The 21,722-nt window shown below is 54.7% G+C and overlaps 1 protein-coding gene and 1 pseudogene across 1 annotated transcript; one reads left to right on the forward strand and one right to left on the reverse strand.

Moving 5' to 3' along the window:
• Positions 1-7,865: 7,865 nt before the first annotated feature.
• Positions 7,866-9,024, reverse strand: LOC136465579 (uncharacterized; annotated as a pseudogene).
• A 2,432-nt stretch (positions 9,025-11,456) lies between these two features.
• LOC136465580 (uncharacterized) lies at positions 11,457-19,848 on the forward strand. The gene is made up of 4 exons (XM_066464255.1): positions 11,457-11,711; positions 12,892-13,083; positions 19,628-19,717; positions 19,795-19,848. Exons 1-4 carry the CDS (start codon positions 11,457-11,459, stop codon positions 19,846-19,848), a joined length of 591 nt encoding a protein of 196 aa, XP_066320352.1.
• Positions 19,849-21,722: the final 1,874 nt, after the last annotated feature.

A 21,722-nucleotide genomic window follows, 5' to 3' on the forward strand; every position in this document is an offset into this window, starting at 1 on the left:
TGTTTTTCGATGATATTTTGATCTACAGTGCATCATGGGCGGATCATCTTCGCCACCTGCGGACCGTCTTCGCCATGCTGCAGCAGCACCGCCTCTTCGTCAAGCGCTCTAAATGCGCTTTCGGCGAACGCTCCATCGCCTACCTGGGGCACGTCATCTCCGACGCCGGCGTCGCCATGGACCCCGCCAAGGTGCAGGCGGTCTCTGACTGGCCCCAACCCCGCTCGGCGCGTGCAGTGCGGGGGTTCTTGGGCCTTGCGGGCTATTACCGCAAGTTCGTCCATGACTACGGCGCCATCGCAGCTCCGCTAACGGCGCTGTTGAAGAAGGAGGGCTTCACCTGGAACGACCGCCGCCGCCGCGGCCTTCTAGGCTCTGAAAGCCGCGGTCATCTCGGCCCCAGGTCCTCGCGCTTCCGGACTTCGCACAGGCCATTCGTCGTCGAGTGCGATGCGTCCACCCACGGCTTCGGGGCGGTGCTGATCCAGGGACAAGCACCCCATTGCGTACTTCAGTCGGCCGGTGGCGCCCCGAGACCGCTCCCTCGCCGCCTACGAGCGCGAGCTCATTGGCCTCGTCCACGCCATCCGCAACTGGCGTCCATATCTTTGGGGTCGTCGCTTCACGGTGCGCACATGACCACTACAGCCTGAAGTTCCTTCTCGACCAGCGCCTCGCCACGATTCCGCAGCACCATTGGGTCGGGAAGCTGCTCGGGTTCGACTTCACCGTCGAGTACAAGCCCGGCGCGCTCAACACGGTTGCGGACGCGCTCTCCCGCCGCGATACGGACGACGGCATTGTGCTGGCCATCTCCGCGCCGCGCTTCGACTTCATCACGCGTCTTCGCCAAGCTCAGGCCACCGATCCGGCCTTGGTCGCCATCTGGGACGAGATCGCCGTAGGATCGCGCGCTGCCCCGTGGGCTCTTACCAACGACCTGGTGACATACGACAACCGGTTGTATGTGCCGCCGACATCGGCCCTTCTTCCGGAGATCATGGCCGCCGTGCATGAGGACGGCCACGAGGGGGTGCAGCGCACTTTGCATCATCTCCGCCGGGACTTTCACTTCCCCGACATGCGCCGCCTTGTCCAAGACTTCGTGCATGCCTGCGCCACGTGCCAACGCTACAAATCGGAGCACCTCCACCCGGCCGGCCTGCTCCTACCCCTTCCGGTTCCGACGGCGGTCTGGGCTGATATCGGCCTCGACTTCGTGGAGGCGCTACCACGTGTGCGGGGGAAGTCCGTCATCTTAACGGTGGTGGACCGCTTCAGCAAGTACTGCCACTTCATCCCCCTCGCGCACCCGTACTCGGCGGAATCCGTGGCCCAGGTGTTCTTCACCGACATTGTACGCCTCCATGGGATGCCACAGTCCATGGTGTCCGACCGGGACCCCGTGTTCACCTCCACGTTCTGGAAGGAGCTGATGCGACTCATGGGCACCAAGCTCCACATGACGTCGGCGTTCCACCCGCAATCGGATGGACAGACAGAGGCGGCCAACCGCGTCATAACCATGTACCTGAGGTGCTTCACCGGCGACCGTCCTCGTCAATGGCTCCGCTGGCTGCCGTGGGCCGAGTACATCTACAACACGGCGTACCAGACCTCGCTGCACGACACGCCCTTCAGGGTGGTCTATGGCCGCGATCCTCCAACCATCCGCTCCTATGAGCCCGGGGACACGCGCGTGGCTGCGGTGGCACAAACTATGGCGGAACGCGAGGAGTTCTTGGCGGCCGCGCGGTACCGGCTGGAGCAGGCCCAAGCTGTCCAGAAGCTCCATTACGACAAGCATCACCGGCACGTCTCCTACGCCGTGGGCGACTGGGTCCTGCTCCGCTTACGCCATCGCCCAGTCGCGTCGCTGTCCCAGGCGCCCAAAGGGAAGCTGCAGCCACGCTTCTTCGGGCCCTACCGCGTCACGGAGCTCATCAACGACGTGGCTGTCCGCCTCGCCTTGCCCCCGCGTGCCAAGCTCCATGATGTCTTCCACGTCGGCCTCCTGAAGAAGTGGGTGGGCAACCCGCCTGATGCTCCGCCACCTCTCCCAGCCATGCACAACGGTGCGGTAGAGCCGGAGCCGGAACACGCGGTGCGCGCTCGCCTGGCCCGTGGGATCCGCCAGGTGCTCATCCAGTGGAAAGGCGAACCTGCTGCCTCTGCTACGTGGGAAGACTTGGACTCCTTTCGTGACAGGTTTCCATCCTTCCAGCTCGAGGACGAGCTGCTCGTCGAGGGTGGGAGAGATGTCATGTGGGGCCGCCCCTATGCAAGGAAACGGCGCGCCCGAGACATACGCCGCGCCGCCAAGCGCGCTGCTGGGGCCGCGCCGTCGCCCTCTGGGCATGCAGGGCAGGTTGAGCCGGCTAGTGGCTAGGATAGAAGAGTATCAAATCAGTTCCTTAGATTAAGGAACAATTATCTCCTGGTTTGTTAGCCTCTAAGGCCTATTTAGTCTGGTACGGTGGAAGGAAATAAAGACAAGCAAGTTATTATCATCTAACCTCAATTCCTCCCTTCTTCCAACCCGGCTAAGAGCAGAGGGGTAAAACCTCGCCTTAGTCACGGATCGCGACTACGAACTACGTAGTCAGGGTCCTGCTACCCTTAACGCCGACGTTCTTGACATCTAGTCTGCAGGCTGCCGTTTGTACAGGCAAACCATCCTTCCCATCAGAAACACAATGAAATAATTGTATTTTTCTCTAAAATTAGGTGAATGCCACCATATAAATCCTTTATGCCTTGGTTTTACCAGTTTTCATTTATATTGGTATAATGATGTGAGTGACGTTCTTACCTGTCCTGCAGGAATTGATTGAAAAGCTTAGCAAAGGTGAGCTTCCAAAAGATGAATATAACTGTATGAATGACCCTAGTCCTAGTGCTCATGGACCGCCAACCAGTAGCTCTGCCCGATCAAGTCCCGCTCACTCTATGCGATCCAGACGAACAGGTGGCACATGGGCTAGACCTCGTGGCTCTGATGATGGATATTCAAGGTGAGTGGTGGATACTCATTTCTTGGTTCATGTTGAGTATGAACTGAAATCATCCTGGTTAGCAAGAGGTTAGGAAGAGATGCTGTTTCAATGTAGTGTCTTATTAAATAACTAGTGGGACAGGGGCAACATGTTTTTCATGCATGGATGGTATTTTATTTTCCAACCAATCATATCCCACACTGCAGTCATAACTCATAAGCATCCCTATCCAGCACCCTCATGGCTGTTTCAAATATGTATCCGTTGGACCACCACTACAATGCTGGGATCATTGAGTTACTTACCAGGAGCTGGCCATTGGTAACTTAACTTGTTTTGGAGGAGCAGACACTGGAGTTGCAATTTCTGCACAAATGTGGAACTGGCAAAGGAGTGTGTGTTGCCACTTTGCACTAAAGAGGAGCATGATCAACAAGAGCTCTCACTTTCATAGCATTTCCTGCATCAGTGCCTGACTTGGCATTTAAGGATAAGCTGACCAAAACCATAGGCTAAAGAATCTTCAATTGCCAGTTGAGCTAACACTTCATTGATATCCAATTCATCGAGGGCTAGTGCCCTCACTTGGGCCTGTTTTGTGCAGACTTCATTGTGGGTTGGATCATAATTGTCCCACAATAGTAGCTCAAACCATTTGCTTGATGATAGTCTCTTAGCTGTCTCTCCTTCTAGAGTGGAGTAGACCCTTTGGACTCAGGCTTGTAAGGAAACTGAGCTGGAGATTTGAAAGGAGTATGCTGCCTTGTTTTTTTTGAATTTGGTAGAGTCCCCAATGCATTGTTGTAGTTTGGTCAACATGATTGCTCAGTGCATGTTGTCAGGAGCTTAAGACTGAACCGGCACTCTGACCTCTTGTTTGACGCCTTTCAGAAATTGGGACAAAATTCATCAAATCCTGTATTGTGCATGGATATCTCTCAAACTACAAAGCTTCAAAGTTTCAGCATAACATTCCACAGTACTACTGTCTTGCTTCAACTCCAACAATCTGGTCAGAGCCTCCCTATATAGAGACCAAATTGCGTTTGCACTGCACTGACAACAGTTTCCTAGGAACCCAACTTGTTCTGCTTGTACATCTGCAACCATCGTGCTGCATTGCCTTCAAAATGCAGAGCAGCTGCAGCTGACCACATGGAATCTTCAATCAACAACAACAACAACAACAAAGCCTTTAAGTCCCAAACAAGTTGGGGTAGGCTAGAGTTGAAACCCAACAGAAGCAATCAAGGTTCAGGCACGTGAATAGCTGTCTTCCAAGCACTCCTATCTAAGGCTAAGTCTTTGGGTATATTCCATCCTTTCAAGTCTCCTTTTATTGCCTCTACCCAAGTCAACTTCGGTCTTCCTCTGCCTCTCTTCACGTTACTATCCTGACTTAGGATTCCACTACGCACCGGTGCATCAGGAGGTCTCCGTTGCACATGTCCAAACCATCTCAACCGGTGTTGGACAAGCTTTTCTTCAATTGGCGCTACCCCTAATCTCTCACGTATATCATCGTTCCGAACTCGATCCCTTCTTGTATGACCGCAAATCCAACGCAACATATGTATTTCCGCGACACTTAGCTGTTGAATATGTCGTCTTTTCGTAGGCCAACATTCTGCACCATACAACATAGCAGGTCTAATCGCCGTCCTATAAAACTTGCCTTTTAGCTTCTGTGGTACCCTTTTGTCACATAGGACACCAGACGCTTGCCGCCACTTCATCCACCCTACTTTGATTCTATGGCTAACATCTTCATCAATATCCCCGTCCCTCTGTAGCATTGATCCTAAATATCGAAAGGTATCCTTCTTAGGCACTACTTGACCTTCCAAACTAACATCTTCCTCCTCCCGAGTAGTAGTGCCGAAGTCACATCTCATATACTCAGTTTTAGTTCTACTAAGTCTAAAACCTTTGGACTCCAAAGTCTCCCGCCATAACTCCAGTTTCTGATTCACTCCTGTCCGGCTTTCATCAACTAGCACTACATCGTCCGCGAAAAGCATACACCAAGGGATGTCCCCTTGTATGTCCCTTGTGACCTCATCCATCACTAAAGCAAACAAATAAGGGCTCAAAGCTGACCCTTGATGTAGTCCTATCCTAATCGGGAAGTCATCCGTGTCTCCATCACTTGTTCGAACTCTAGTCACAACATTGTTGTATATGTCCTTAATGAGCCCAACGTACTTCGTTGGGACTTTATGTTTGTCCAAAGCCCACCACATAACATTCCTTGGTATTTTATCATAAGCCTTCTCCAAGTCAATAAAAACCATGTGTAGGTCCTTCTTCTTCTGCCTATACCGCTCCATAACTTGTCTTATTAAAAAAATGGCTTCCATGGTTGACCTTCCGGGCATGAAACCAAATTGGTTCATAGAGACCCGCGTTATTGCTCTCAAGCGATGCTCGATAACTCTCTCCCATAGCTTCATAGTATGGCTCATCAACTTAATTCCCCGGTAATTTGTACAACTTTGAATATCCCCTTTATTCTTGTAGATCGGTACCAATATACTTCTCCTCCACTCATCAGGCATCTTGTTCGATCGAAAAATATGGTTGAACAGCTTGGTTAACCATACTACAGCTATGTCCCCGAGGCATCTCCACACCTCGATTGGGATACCATCCGGTCCCATCGCCTTACCTCCTTTCATCCTTTTCAACACCTCTCTGACCTCAGATTCTTGGATTCTCCGCACAAAGCGCCTATTGGTGTCATCAAAAGAGTCATCTAACTGAAAGGTTGTGTCCATATTCTCACTATTGAACAATTTGTCAAAATACTCTTGCCATCGATGTCGGATCTTATCCTCCTTTACCAAGAGATGCTCCCTTTCATCCTTAATGCACTTAACTTGGTTGAAGTCCCGTGTCTTTCTCTCACGAACCCTAGCCATCCTATAAATGTCTTTCTCTCCTTCCTTCGTACTCAAATGTTGGTAAAGATCCTCGTACGCTCTACCCTTTGCCACACTTACAGCTCGCTTTGCAGTCTTCTTTGCCACCTTATACTTCTCTATGTTGTCCACACTCCTGTCATGGTACAAGCGTCTATAGCATTCTTTCTTCTCCTTAATAGCCCTTTGGACTTCCTCGTTCCACCACCAAGTATCTTTAGCCTCGTGTCCCCTTCCTTTGGTTACTCCACACACCTCTGAGGCTACCTTCCGAATGTTGGTTGCCATCTTGTCCCACATATTGTTTATGTCGTCTTCTTCCTTCCAAGAGCCCTCTTTGATAACCCTTTCCCTAAATACCTCTGACGTCTCCCCTTTCAGTTTCCACCATTTTGTTCTTTCAATCTTAACTTGTTTATCCCTACGGGCACGCACCTGAAAACGAAAATCTGCCACCAAAAGCTTATGTTGAGAAACAACACACTCCCCTGGTATCACCTTGCAATCCAAGCATGCTCGTTTGTCCTTTCTTCTTGCGAGGATGGAACATGGAATCTTCAATATTTCAATTTGAAAGATCTTGAAATAGTGCATTTGTCCTGCTATGGGATTAGTTCCATTGAACTTGGGGGGTTGGGGGGGGAGGGGGGCATGACGGTTGTAGTTGTGATGATGATCACAGTGGTGGTGAAGTGGTTGGACGCGCTGTAGTGCCAAACGTATTGTTTGTTCCACGGTCAGGAGATGGGGGTCAGCTGTCTGCTGAATCATCAGAAAAAATGATCCAGTTGAGTTGTGCTACAGCCTGACCCGTTGCTTCTGCTTGTTTGGATAAGAATTGCTCCTCCTTTCCATTACTGAGCCAGCTAAGTTTGTATTTGCTGCTACTGAGAGCCAATATCACCGACACGGCCACACGGGTTAACAGGAGATCCATCATCACTTGGTCCCAATGTTTAGCATTTTTCTGCTCAACTTTGACATGGCAACAAAAGTCGTCTGTGGAGAAGCTAGGTAACTGCTTGCAAACTGATCAGAAGGTGGATATGAATTATTGCACACAACTAGATAGCAGGGAACTAAGGGTCTGAATTGTTACCTACATTACTCCTTATCTAGGCGCTCGTAATGCAAACTGGGTCTGATTGTTTATATGCATAAGACCTTATGCAGGCTGACACTCTCTTCAAAGCAGCTTAAGCCTGCATCCCACTATTCGCTCAAATTTGGCATATCCAGCTATGCAAGTGGGAACTTGCATCTGATGGATAAGTCTGGCTGGTCTGGTCTTTGTGGGGCTGCTGGCTGTTGCTGCCACAAGGACAACATCTTAGCATCTAGGACAGCATCTTAGAGGATAGCATACTAGCATCTTAGACTAGCATCTTGACATATGCTTGGCTGGCTAGCAGCTTATAAATATGTATCCCCAACCCCTCAGATTGGCATGGCATTTAGAAATAAACCAGAAAATTGTCCCAACTCCTATTGTCATCCTCTCTCGATGAGAGTAAGAATTCAGCGACTAACAACTGGTATCAGAGCCGTACTATCCTGTAGCCTGAGCATCTCCTGCTCATCTCCTTTCCCAGCCGCACAACAGCCCCAGCTAGGAGCAGCAGCAGCTCCGGCCGTTCTTGCTCACTCCTCTCCCTCTGCGCAGACGAGTAGCAGCTCATCTGAAGCAGCCCTCTCCCCACGCAGCAGCCCCCCGGTAGTGCGTCATGTCCACAGGGCAGTCTCAGCGCTCGGTCGCCTCGAGCACGCGACGTCGGCAGGAGGCCGAACTTGCCGCGGCAGAGGAACGCGAGCGAGCGGCGGTAGAGACCGCTCGGCGGCGGCAAGGGCGTCGACGCTGGCAGCGGCGGAGCTTGCAGCAGCCAGAGCGGAGGCGGAAGCAGCGGCGGCGGCGGATGCAGCCCGTTTGGTGGCAGCAGAGGTCGAGGCCCTACGAGGCAGCATCAGCAGCTCCGTTTCTGCTGACGACAGCGCCGACGCGGACCTCGAGTTGCTGGGGAGGGAGGCAGGACGAGCGCGGGCGGCGCAGTGGGCAGCCGCGCACGCCCACGAGCGCGGCGGCAGCCCTGACAGGCACGGACGCGCCGGTGGCGCTCCTGGAGGAGGCGCGCACGGCGGCGGTGCTCCTGGAGGAGGCGCGCACGGCGGCGGCGCTCCTGGAGGAGGTGCGCACGGCGACGGTGGCGGACGGGTCGATGGAGAGCGCGGCCTTCACAGGCAGCGTGGCTCTCTCTCCCCGGATCGGTACCATGGTTACCACGGGCTCCAGGCTGTCGTCAGGGACGTCGGCCCCGGCGGTGGGTGGCCTACCCTCACCAAGACCAACTACGTCTAGTGGGCTGCGGTGATGAGGGTAAAGCTCCAGGTGCGGCACATGTGGGAGGCAGTTCGGTACGGCGACGTCGACTACGACCTAGATCGACGGGCGCTGGATGCCCTTATCGCTGCAGTCCCGCCCGAGATGCAGTTCTCGCTTACCAACAAGCGGACTGCCAAGGAGGCTTGGGACGCCATCGCTGCGGCACGCATCGGTAGCGACCGCGCCCGCAAGTCCACACTGCAGGCACTTCGCAAGGAGTGGGAGAACCTGGCCTTCAAGCCAGGTGAGGACGTTGATGATTTCGCTCTCCGTCTCAACACTCTGTTGCAGAAGATGGTGCAGTTCGGCGATGACACCTACGGCAAGGAGAGAGCTGTCGAAAAGCTCTTCCGCTGCGTCCCCGAGAAGTACAAGCAGGTGGCTCGCTCGATCGAGTCTCTATTGGTTCTCTCCACGATGTCGATCGAGGAGGCGATAGGTTGCCTCAAGGTCGTTGACAGCGATGAGCCATAGTCCCTCACAGGGCCCATCACCACTGGTGGGAAGCTCCTTCTCACTCGGGAGCAGTGGCTTGCCAGCCAAGGTGACCGAAAGAAGGGGGGGCCTTCTTCCGTGACAGGCGGCCGCAAGCGTGGCAAGCCGCGCAAGGCGCGCAGAGATGCTCATGCCGGGGCGTGAGGACGTGCCGAGGGTGATGTCCGCGGAGGCGCCCAGGGCGGTGCCGCCGGCACGAGACGACGCCTGCCGCAACTGCGGTCAGCTTGGCCATTGGGCCAAGGATTGTCGACAGCCACGACGCGGCCAGGCCCACGTCGCACAGGCGGAGGAGCCGGTTTGTTCATGGCACATGCAAGCATCGAGCTACCTCCAGCGGCACTGGCCGCAGCGGCTCTCCACCTTGACAAACCAAAAGCACACGCCCTCCTCGGCGACGGCTCCGGCAACGACAAGACTGATGGGTGGTGCCTCGACACCGGCGCCACCCATCACATGACCGGTCGACGGGAGTTCTTCACCGAGCTTGACTCTAGCGTCCGAGGCTCCATTAAGTTTGCGGATGCCTCCGGCGTGGAGATCAAGGGCGTTGGCTCCGTCATCTTCACCGCCGTGTCTAGTGAGCACAGGCTGCTCACCGGAGTCTACTACATCCCCGTGTTGAGGAACTCCATCATCAGCTTGGGACAGCTGGATGAGAACGGTTCGCGCGTGGTGGTTGAGGATGGAGTCATGAGGATTTGGGATCGCTGTCGTCGCCTTCTTGCCAAGGTATCCAGAAGCACAAATCGACTCTACATCCTTAACGTGCAGGTGGCACAACCCCTGTGTCTCGCTGCTCGTCGGGATGACGAGGCGTGGCAGTGGCATGAGCGCTTCGGGCACCTTCACTTCGAGGCCCTGAAGCGGCTCAGTGCCACGGAGATGGTGCGAGGCCTGCCGTGCCTCGACCATGTGGAGCAGCTCTGCGATGTCTGCGTGTTGACGAAGCAGAGGCGACTCCCCTTTCCCCAGCGGGCGAGCTTTCGAGCCAAGGAGAAGCTCGAGCTTGTGCATGGGGACTTGTGTGGCCCGGTGACACCGGCCACACCGGGAGGACGACGCTACTTCTTGTTGCTCGTCGACGACCTTTCCCGCTACATGTGGGTGATGGTCCTCGGCGGCAAGGGAGAGGCTGCGGACGCCATCAGGTGCTCGCAGGCTGCTGTGGAGGCGGAGTGCGTCCGCAAGCTGCGTGTGCTGCGCACCGACAACGGCGGCGAATTCACGACGGCTGAATTCGCGTCGTACTGCGCAGATGAGGGCATTCAGCGCCACTACTCCGCGCCGTACAACCCGCAGCAGAACGGCGTCGTCGAGCGGCGCAACCAGACGGTTGTGGGGATGGCTCGGGCCCTTCTCAAGCAGAGGGGGATGTCGGCTGTCTTCTGGGGAGAGACGGCGGTGGCGGCCGTCTACATCCTCAACCGCTCGTCTACCAAGGCGCTTGACGGCAGGACGCCGTACGAGGCTTGGCATGGGCGCAAGCCGACGGTCTCCCACTTGCGGGTCTTCAGCTGCCTCGCGTTTGCTAAGGAGCTTGGCCACATCAGCAAGCTCGACGACAGGAGCACTCCGGGAGTGTTCATCAGCTACGCGGAGGGCTCGAAGGCCTACCGCATCCTCGACCCGAAGACACATCGTGTGCGCACGGCATGCGACGTTGTGTTCGACGAAGGGCGAGGATGGGCGTGGGACAAGGCGGTGGACGATGGCTCGGCTCCGACGTACGACGACTTCACTGTCGAGTACGTCCACTTCGAGGGAGCTGGGGGAGTAGGCAGCTCTTCTTCGGCAAGTGCGTCTACCCAGTCCCCGAGCCTCCACCGACCCCGGCGCCTGTTATTCCGACAGCACCACGCTCTCCAGCCAGGACCTCGGCTGCGACGAGTCCTTCGCCGGCTCCACCACAGTCGGCACCGCCATGCACTCCAGCATCGACAGGCACCTCTCTAGGCACGTCTACTCCAACACCAGCTCGTGTCGAGCACAGCTCAGTTGAGCTTGCTACTTCCGCTCTCTCACGACGAGGAGCGCATCGACGCGTACCACGATGGCGAGCCGTTGCGGTACCGTACGATGGAGAACCTTCTCGGCGACCAGCCGGTGCCGGGACCGGTGCCTCACGACCTGGAGGCGCAGTTGCACCTTGCGTGTGACGATGGCGAGCCTCGGTCGTTTGCAGAGGCCGAGAGACACGCGGCATGGCGCGCCGCGATGCAATTGGAGATGGATGCGGTTGAGAAGAACCGCACCTGGGAGCTTGCTGACCTTCCTTGTGGTCACCGCGCGATCACCCTTAAGTGGGTGTACAAGCTGAAGAGGGATGAAGCTGGCGCCATCGTCAAGCACAAGGCTCGCTTGGTGGCACGAGGTTTCGTGCAGCAGGAGGGGGTCGACTTCGACGACGCCTTTGCTCCCGTGGCACGGATGGAGTTCGTGCGACTCCTTGTGCTAGCTGCCCCGGAGGGCTGGCGTGTTCATCACATGGATGTCAAGTCGGCGTTCCTTAACGGCGACTTGAAGGAGGAGGTCTACGTGCACCAGCCGCTGGGATTTGCGATCCCCGGCAAGGAGGGCAAGGTGCTCCGCCTGCGCAAGGCCCTCTATGGCTTGCGGTAGGCACCGAGGGCGTGGATTGCCAAGTTGGATTCCACACTAAAGGGGATGGGCATCGAGCAAAACCCGCACGAGGCGGCCATCTACCGACGGGGCAAAGGAGGAAATGCTTTGCTGGTGGGTGTCTACGTCGAGGACTTAATGATCACCGGCACCAAGGATGCGGAGGTGGCGGCAATCAAGGAAGAGATGAAGGCCACCTTCCAGATGAGTGACTTGGGGCCTCTCTCCTACCTGGGAATTGAGGTGCACCAGGATGACTCCGAGATCACGCTTCGACAGACCGCCTACGCCAAGCACATCGTTGAGCTAGCTGGGCTCACCGACTGCAACCCAGCTCTCACTCCGATGGAGGAGAGGCGGAAGCTGAGCCGCGACAGCACGACGGAGGAGGTGGACGCTACGCAGTACTGGCGTCTTGTGGGGAGCCTTCGCTACCTCGCCCACACACGGCCGGACTTGGTATTCTCCATCAGCTACGTTAGTCGGTTCATGCAGCAACCGACAACGAAGCACCAGCAGGCTGTGAAGAGGATCATCCGCTACGTTGCGGGGACTCTCAATCACGGCCTCTACTACCCTAGGTGCTCTGGGGCGGCACACTTCGTCGGGTACAGCGACAGCGACCACGCCGGCGACATTGACACCAGCAAGAGCACGAGAGGGATCCTCTTCTTCCTCGGCAAGTGCCTCGTTAGCTGGCAGTCGGTCGAGCAGCAGGTGGTGGCCTTGTCCAGCTGCGAGGCCGAGTACATAGCGGCCTCCACCGCTTCGACTCAGGCGCTCTGGCTCGCTCGACTGCTTGGTTATCTCCTCGGCAGAGACACTAGAGCGGTGGAGCTCAAGGTGGACAGCAAGTCCGCTCTGGCCCTGGCAAAGAACCCCGTTTTCCATGAACGCAGCAAGCACATCTGGGTGAGGTACCACTTCATCCGAGGCTGCTTGGAGGAAGGGAGCATCAAGGCGAGCTACATCAACACCAAGGACCAGCTTGCGGACCTGCTCACCAAGCCCCTTGGGAGGATCAAGTTCCTTGAGCTCTGCTCGAGGACCGGGATGGTTCAACTTTCACACAAGACGACGCACAAGACTTAGGGGGAGAATGATGAATAAGTCTGGCTGGTCTGGTCTTTGTGGGGCTGCTGGCTGTTGAATGATGGATAAGTCTGGTTGGTCTGGTCTTTGTGGGGCTGCTGGCTGTTGCTGCCACAAGGACAGCATCTTAGCATCTAGGACAGCTCCCTAGAGGACAGCATATTAGCATCTTAGACTAGCATCTTAGCATCTTAGACTAGCATCTTGGCATATGCTTGGCTGGCTAACAGCCTATAAATATGTATCCCCAACCCCTCAGGTTGGTATGACATTTGGAAATAAACCAGAAAATTGCCCCAACTCCTAGTGTCATACTCTCTCGATGAGAGTAAGAATTCTACTTCTACCAAGAGTAAGAATTCAGCGACTAACAGCATCCGCACTGCAGCCAACTGCCTTGTCCTTGCACCCGCTCTGCAGTGGATGCGCCCGCTCTGCACCTGCTGCCCTCTCGATTCCTTCCCCGTCGGTGGACTTGATGACGGCGCACACCTTGAGGACGAGCTTGTGGCAGATGGAGGTGCTGTCGCGGCTCAGCTTCAGCCTCTCCTCCATCGGAGTGAGAGCTGGGTTGCAGTCGGTGAGCCCAGCTAGCTCAACGACGCGCTTGGCGTAGGCGGTCTGTCGAAGCGTGATCCCAGAGTCATCCTGGTGCACCTTGATTCCCAGGTAGAAGGAGAGAGGCCCTAGGTCACTCATCTGGAAGGTGACCTCCATCTCTTTCTTGAATGCCGCCACCTCTGCATCCTTGGTGCCGGTGATCACCAAGTAGTCGACGTAGACACCCACCAGCAGGGCATTTCCTCCATTGCCCTGTCGGTAGATGGCCGCCTCGTGCGGGCTTTGCTCGAAGCCCATCCTCTTTAGCGTGGAATCCAACTTGGCATTCCACGCCCTCGGTGCCTACCGCAAGCCATAGAGGGCCTTGCGCAGGCGGAGTACCTTGCCCTCCTTGCCGGGGATCGCAAATCCCGGCGGCTGGTGCACGTAGACCTACTCCTTCAAGTCGCCGTTAAGGAACGCCGACTTGACGTCCATGTGATGAACACGCCAGCCCTCCAGGGCAGCTAGCGCAAGGAGGAGTCGCACGGACTCCATCCGTGCCACGGAAGCAAAGGCGTCGTCGAAGTCGACCCCCTCCTGCTGCGAGAAACCTCGTGCCACCAAGCGAGCCTTGTGCTTGACGATGGCGCCGGCTTCATCCCTCTTCAGCTACACCCACTTAAGGGTGATCGAGCGGTGACCACGAGGAAGGTCAGCAAGCTCCCAGGTGCGGTTCTTCTCAACCGCATCCATCTCCAACTGCATCGCGGCGTGCCATGCCGCGTCTCTCAGCCTCTGCATACGACCGAGGCTCGCCGTCGTCACACGCAAGGTGCAACTGTGCCTCCAGGTCGTGAGGCACCGGTCCCGGCATCGGCTGGTCGCCGAGAAGATTCTCCATCGTACGGTACCGCAATGGCTCGCCGTCGTGGTACGCGTCGATGCGCTCCTCGTCGTGAGAGAGCGGAGTAGCGAGCTCAACCGGGCTGTGCTCGACACGAGCTAGAGTAGACGTGCCCGGAGAGGTGCCTGTCGATGCTGGAGTGCGTGGTGTTGCCGGCTGTGGTGGAGCCGGCGAAGAACTCATTGCAGCCGAGGTCCTGGCTGGAGAGCGTGGTGCTGTCGGAGTAGCAGGCGCCGAGGTCGGTGGAGGCTCGGGGACTGGGGTAGACGCGCTCGCCGAAGAAGAGCTGCCTACTCCCCCAGCTCCCTCGAAGTGGACGTACTCGACAGTGAAGTCGTCGTACGTCGGAGCCGAGCCATCGTCCACCGCCTTGTCCCACGCCCATCCTCACCCTTCGTCGAACATAACGTCGCGCGCCATGCGCACAAGCTGTATCTTCGGGTCGAGGATGCGGTAGGCCTTCGAGCCCTCCGCGTAGCCGATGAACACTCCCGGAGTGCTCCTGTCGTCGAGCTTGCTGATGTGGCCAAGCTCCTTAGCGAACGCGAGGCAGCCGAAGACCCGCAAGTGGGAGACCGTCGGCTTGCGCCCATGCCAAGCCTCGTACGACGTCCTGCCGTCGAGCGCCTTGGTAGGCGAGCGGTTGAGGATGTAGACGGCCGACACCACCGCCTCTCCCCAGAAGACAGCCGGCATCCCCCTCTGCTTGAGAAGGGCCCGAGCCATCCCCACAACCGTCTGGTTGCGCCGCTCGACGACGCCGTTCTGCTGCGGGCTGTACGGCACGGAGTAGTGGCGCTGAATGCCCTCATCAGCGCAGTACGACGCGAATTCAGCCAACGTTGTCGGTGCGCAGCACGCGCAGCTTGCGGCCGCACTCCGCCTCCGCAGCAGCCTGTGCGCGCCTGATGGCGTCCGCGGCCTCTCCCTTGCTGCCGAGGACCATCACCCACATGTAGCGGGAGAAGTCGTCGACGAGCAGCAGGAAGTAGCGTCGTCCTCCCGGTGTGGCCAGTGTCACCGGGCCACACAAGTCCCCGTGCACGAGTTCGAGCCTCTCCTTGGCTCGAAAGCTCGCCCGCTGGGGAAAGGGGAGTCGCCTCTGCTTCGTCAACACGCAGACGTCGCAGAGCTGCTCCACATGGTCGAGGCACGGCAGGCCTCGCACCATCTCCATGGCACTGAGCCGCTTCAGGGCCTCGAAGTGAAGGTGCTCGAAACACTCGTGCCACTGCCACGCCTCGTCGTCCCGATGAGCAGCGAGACTGAGGGGTTGTGCCACCTGCACGTTAAGGACGTAGAGTCGATTTGCGCTTCTGGATACCTTGGCAAGAAGGCGACGACGGCGATCCCAAATCCTCATGACTCCATCCTCAACCACCACGCGCGAACCGTTCTCATCCAGCTGTCCCAAGCTGATGATGGAGTTCCTCAACGCGGGGATGTAGTAGACTCCGGTGAGCAACCTGTGCTCACCAGACACGGCGGTGAAGATGATGGAGCCGACGCCCTTGATCTCCACGCCGGAGGCATCCCGAAACTTGACGGAGCCTCGAACGCTAGAGTCAAGCTCGGTGAAGAACTCCCGTCGACCGGTCATGTGATGGGTGGCGCCGGTGTCGAGGCACCACTCGTCAGTCTTGTCGTTGCCGGAGCTGTCACCGAGGAGGGCGTGTGCTTTTGGCTCGTCAATGTGGAGGAGAGCCGCTGCGGCCGGTGCCGCTGGAGGTAGCTCGATGCTGGCATGTGCCATGAACAGAGCCGGCTCCTCCTCCGCCTGCGCGACGTGGGCCTGGCCGCGTCGTGGCTGTCGACAGTCCTTGGCCCAATGGCCAAGCTGGCCGCAGTTGCGGCAGGTGTCGTCTCGTGCCGGCTTGTGCCTGCCGGCGGCGGCGCCCTGGGCGCCTCCGCGGGCATCACCCTCGGCACGTCCTCGCGCCCCGGCCTGGGCGTCTCTGCGCGCCTTGCGCGGCTTTCCACGCTTGCGGCCGCCTGTCGCGGAAGAAGGCTCCCCCTTCCTCCGGTCACCTTGGCTGGCAAGCCACTGCTCCCGAGTGAGGAGCTTCCCGCCAGTGGTGATGGGCCCCGAGAGGGACTGTGGCTCATCGCTGTCGACGACCTTGAGGCGACCTATCGCATCCTCGATCGACATCGTGGAGAGATCCAGCAGAGACTCGATCGAGCGAGCCATCTGCTTGTACTTCTCGGGGACGCAGCGGAAGAGCTTTTCGACAGCTCTCTCCTCGCCGTAGGTGTCGTCGCCGAACTGCACCATCTTCTGCAACAGAGTGTTGAGACGGAGAGCAAAGTCATCAACGTCCTCACCTGGCTTGAAGGCAAGGTTCTCCCACTCCTTGTGAAGTGCCTGCAGTGTGGACTTGCTGGCGCGGTCGCTGCCGATGCGTGCCGCAGCGATGGCGTCCCAAGCCTCCTTGGCAGTCCGCTTGCTGGTAAGCGAGAACTGCATCTCGGGCGGGACTGCAGCGATGAGAGCATCCAGCGCCCGTCGATCTAGGTCGTAGTCGACGTCGCCGTACCAGACTGCCTCCCACATGTGTCGCACCTGGAGCTTTACCCTCATCACCGCAGCCCACTCGACGTAGTTGGTCTTGGTGAGGGTAGGCCACCCACCGCCGGGGCCGACGTCCCTGACAACAGCCTGGAACCCGTGGTAACCACGGTACCGATCCGGGGAGAGAGCCACGCTGCCTGTGAAGGCCGCGATCTCCATCGACCCGTCCGCCACCGTTGCCGTGCGCGCCTCCTCCAGGAGCGCCACCGTCATGCGCGCCTCCTCCAGGAGCGCCGCCAGCGCGTCCGCGCCTGTCTGGGCTGCCGCCACGCACGTGGACGTGCGCGGCTGCCCCAGGAGCGCCACCGCCGTGCGCGCCTCCACCAGGAGCGCCGCCAGCGCGTCCGCGCCTGTATGGGCTGCCGCCACGCTCGTGGACGTGCGCGGCTGCCCCAGGAGCGCCACCGCCGTGCGCGCCTGTCTGGGCTGCCGCCACGCTCGTGGGCGTGCGCGGCTGCCCACTGTGCCTCCCGCGCTCGCGCTGCCTCCCTCTCTAGCAGCTCGAGGTCCGCGTCGGCACTGTCGTCAGCACAAACGGAGCTGCTGACGCTGCCGCGCAGAAACTCGACCACCGCTGCCGCCGCACGCGCTGCATCCGCCGCCGCCGCTGCTTCCGCCTCCGCTCTGGCTGCTGCCAGCTCCGCCGCTGCCAGCCTCGACGCCCTTGCCGCCGCCACAGCGGTCTCTGCCGCCGCTCGCTCGCGTTCCTCTGCCGCGGCAAGTTCAGCCTCCTGCCGACGCCGCGTGCTCGAGGCGACCGAGCGCTGAGACTGCCCTGCAGACATGACGCGCTACCGGGGGGCTGCTGCGTGGGGAGAGGGCTGCTTCAGACGAGCTGGGAGAGGAGTGAACAGGAGCGGCCGGAGGAGCTGCTGCTGCCAACAGCTGGGGCTGTTGTGGGGCTGGGAGAGAAGATGAGCAAGAGATGCTCAGGCTACAGGATAATACGGCTCTGATACCAGTTGTTAGTCGCTGAATTCTCACTCTTGGTAGTAGGAGAATTCTTACTCTCAACGAGAGAGGATGACATTAGGAGTTGGGGCAATTTTCTTGTTTATTTCTCACACAAACTCACACAAATGCTATGCCAACCTGATGGGTTGGGGTTACATATTTATAGGCTGCTAGCCAGCCAAGCATATGCCAAGACGCTAGTCTAAGATGCTAATATGCTGTCCTAGCTAAGATGCTGTCCTCTAGTCTAAGATGCTGTCCTCTAATCTAAGATGCTGTCCTAAAAACAGAAAAACAGCCATAAGGACCATGTGAGCGGCACAGCCCCACAAAGACCAGCCACACATGAGACTTATCCGTCAACGTTTTCTCTATTTTCTTACTAGTTGGCTTTGAGAATCTTAAAAATGTCATTACAAACCTTTTAAAAAGTATATAATATATTTTGATGGGATTGACCATGTTTAGCTGGCCCGCTCTAATCAAAATTTCTGGTTCCGCCACTGCACCCTAGCACAGCCAACCAAACACACCTCCTGTGTATTCCCCTATGCAGGCTAACCAGTTATGTTTGGAACCAATCACTCGCATAATACTGTACAACTTCCTATCCAGGTAGACCAAACAACAGCGAATTTTATTGTTCTTATTCAGGTTAAGGATATGCTGCATAAATAGTATATGCTATGCAATATAGTGGAAGCAACCAATCAGACCTAATCGAATTGGCGTCACAACCTAATCTGTTTCTCCGATCAAAGTCGTTGGAATACTGCAACCACACGGGAGTTGATCCACAACCAGATGAACACGCAGAGAATGTACTTCCGTGATGAGATGTGTTTGTCATCTGAGAAGACAAATTCCACCACTGCCATACGCCAGAGTTCTTGTCGAAGAGAAATCCTGGCACCTGCTTCCCTGGAACTCCATAACTAGATGTACCACCACCAATCGCCGCCCCAGGAGAAGAGCGCTACCGACAGATGCTGGAATTCCACCTGGTAGATGAATCACTGCCGCCTGCGCAGCTGGAATTCCTCTTGTCAGGTCTACTACCACCAGTGCTGACAGAAATCCTTGTCACTGCCGCAAAGAGGAAAATGTGGTTGCTGCAGAAATATTTCCATATTACCAGCAGGGAAAAAATTAGAAGTTCTACTTCTTTCCCTTGCTACGCCTTTGGAGGATCTTCACAATGTACAAAAATTAATTGATGGTATTCAAGCGCCACATTAATCCTAAATTCATGAAATCCAAAAAAAGAACCAGAAAATCTCATTAACTGAGAAAAAAAGGAAAATATTTAGTATACTTGTTTTTGGGGCTCCAGTTTATAGCAAGCGGAGAGTCAGATGTATATATGAATGATACAATTGTTTTGTATCTAATATAATACGAATAGTAACCGAAGTACAACTCCTTTAGATCTAAACTATGAAACTTCATGTGACAGTATAAATGTAATGACTATAATTATATTCTAAAATGTAGCCATGATGTTATGCTGTTGTTTGGGCAATTATGCTAGTTTTGTATAACAAGCAAAAGAAATGTTGAAAGGGCCATTTTACCTTCATTTAAATCCTTTGTTAATATGTAATGGGAAGGTATGTATGGAGGAAAAGGTAAAAGTCATCTCAAAATTAAAATTATGTGCATTAGAAATATGGGAGGACCTTTTTGATAATTGAGTATATATTATCAGAATGTTATCATGTGCGCTAGAAGCTGGTTAGATAATTGCTATTGTGAATTTCTGGGATTTATTGCAAGTAGCATGAATCTTTGTTTGCACACTCATGCATCAGATTTTTATGCATTGCATTATCAAATTTGTGCAAATATAAGTTACAATCTGTTATATAACTTTCATCAACATCTGCTGACGGCTTCGATTTTTTCCAGTGATTCTGTGTTGAAGCATGCCTCCAGTGACTTCAGGAAACTTGGTCAGCGTATATTTGTTTTTGTAATAGGTGGTGCTACTCGATCAGAGGTATCTCCAGTACATTGTTTAGTTGCATTTGTATGTTACAGTTTCTGTAGAGGATATGAGTTAAAGTATGTGATGCATTAGAATTCTAAGATCCATCATTTGTGTAAGTATTTTCATGCTGCATGCTGTAACCATTATTGGAAATTTTCCAGTTACGTGCTGCACACAAGCTTTCATCCAAGCTGAAGCGTGACATCATCCTTGGTTCATCTAGCCTTGATGATCCTCCCCAGTTCATCACAGTAAGTAGCTTGTCCTGTTACTAGTCGACTTTGCGTGATGGCTTGGCAAAACTGAATTGGATTGCTATCGTTTGCAGAAATTAAAGTTGATGCCAGCAGAAGAATTGACACTTGATGATCTTCAGCTGTAAATGGTGTCATCGCCCACTTGGAATGGGTTAGTTCAATATGAACTTTCGCCGTAAGTTGTATGTAACCTTTTTATTTTCTTTTTAGTTTTCTGTCCGCTCTTGTTTGTGGGGGCATATCATATTCATTCGGTGAAATGTATTCTTAACACCACTTTTACTGGTGAATGTATATAAATAGTGGCCGACATAACTATACGGATCATTTTTTTAGATTGGGCCAATGGTTTGTTGGTTTCATTTTCTCTACGAACTTCTGTATCCACATGTGATGAGGCAGGTTATACTTTCGAATGTATTCCCTCCGTTTTCAGATACACGAAGTTTGGAATAAGCTAAATAGTTACACATGTGGGTTTTGGACAGCTGTGGTGTGACCTTTGCCTGATTTTATCCACCTCCTCTACCCAAGTCTCGGACAGCCAGGTGCATCCATACATCATCGGTGTGGCCTCCGTCAGGGTGACCCCCTCTCCCATGCTTTTTATATTCGTCATGGATGTTCTGAACTCTCTGGTGGAATATGCAACTAGAGAGCAGATGCTCCAGCCGCTTGCTGTGTAACATGCTAGACATCGAATCTCCTTTTATGCGGATGATGCTGTGGTTTTCTTGTGGCCATATAGGATGGACCTGCAAGTCATCAAGACAATGCTGGATTTATTTGGCCATGCCTCGGGTCTGCTTACTAATCTAACCAAGAGCTCAATCTTCCCCATCCACTGTTCTACAGAGCATCTGCAGCTTACAGCGGCGGACTTGTGCTGTCAGGAATTCCATTGCACATGTCTTGGGCTACCCCTTTCTATTCACAAACCCACCAAGGAGGTGCTGCTACCTCTAGTTGATAAAGTGGCTGATCTTCTCCCAGGGTGGAAGGCACAGCTAATGAATAGGGCTGGTCGCTTGATCTTGGTGCGGGTGGTCATGACAGCCACCCCCATTTATTTAATGATTGCCTTTGATCTCCCTAAATGGATAATCAAGGCAGTAGATAACAGGAGGAGAGGTTTTGTAAGGAAAGGGCAGGAACAAGCAAGTGGAGGTAATTGTTTAGTTTCATGGAAAAGGGTAAGTATGGTGGCTTGGGGATCCATAACCTTGGGCTGGTTTTCAGGTTCAAATTCCTCAGTGTGCAGAAGCAATGATTCACTTGGCGGTTGACTGTATTGTTGGTAATGGGGAATCAATTTTATTCTAGAATTGAAGGACAGGTGGCTGAACGGCAGAACCATTACTGAACTTGCCCCAAATTTGATCAAAGCTGTTCCCAAAATGTCGCTCAATAGAAGGACAGTAGCTGAGGCTCTAAATAATTGGAGATGGGTGGCACATATCAAAGGTGCACGTACTGTCCAAGTCTTGGAAGATTATCTCAATATTTGGGATCTAGTGGAGGGCTTGACCTTGCAGCAGGAAATACCTGATCGGTTTAGATGGAAGTTACACCAGCAAATCAGCGTATACTGCTTTCTTTGTTGAGACCATCAAATTTGCACCATGGAAAAAAATTGGAAGAGTTGGGCTCCACTCCAGTGCAAGTTTTTCATTTGGTTGGCTATCAACAATCGATGTTAGACGGCAAGACCGACTTGCTAAAAGAGGCTTGCCCCACTCGAAGGCTTATACTTTTTTGTGATCAGGAGGAAGAAACCATATAACACATCCTTGAGGGCTGTGTCTTCACCAGGCAGATTTGGTTTTCAATTCTCCAAGCCCTACATTACCTGCTCTAGCGCCCTCAACGTTAGACACCAAATTCTCTAGCTGGTGGAGAAAAGGTCTTCGGCTTATTCCAAAAGATTTGCAAAAGGGGTTCAACTCTTTAATTATTCTGGTAGCTTGGGAAACCTGGAAACACAGGAACTCTTGTATTT

Source organism: Miscanthus floridulus, chromosome 7 (genome assembly GCF_019320115.1).
Source record: "Miscanthus floridulus cultivar M001 chromosome 7, ASM1932011v1, whole genome shotgun sequence".
NCBI classification, from domain to species: domain Eukaryota; kingdom Viridiplantae; phylum Streptophyta; class Magnoliopsida; order Poales; family Poaceae; genus Miscanthus; species Miscanthus floridulus.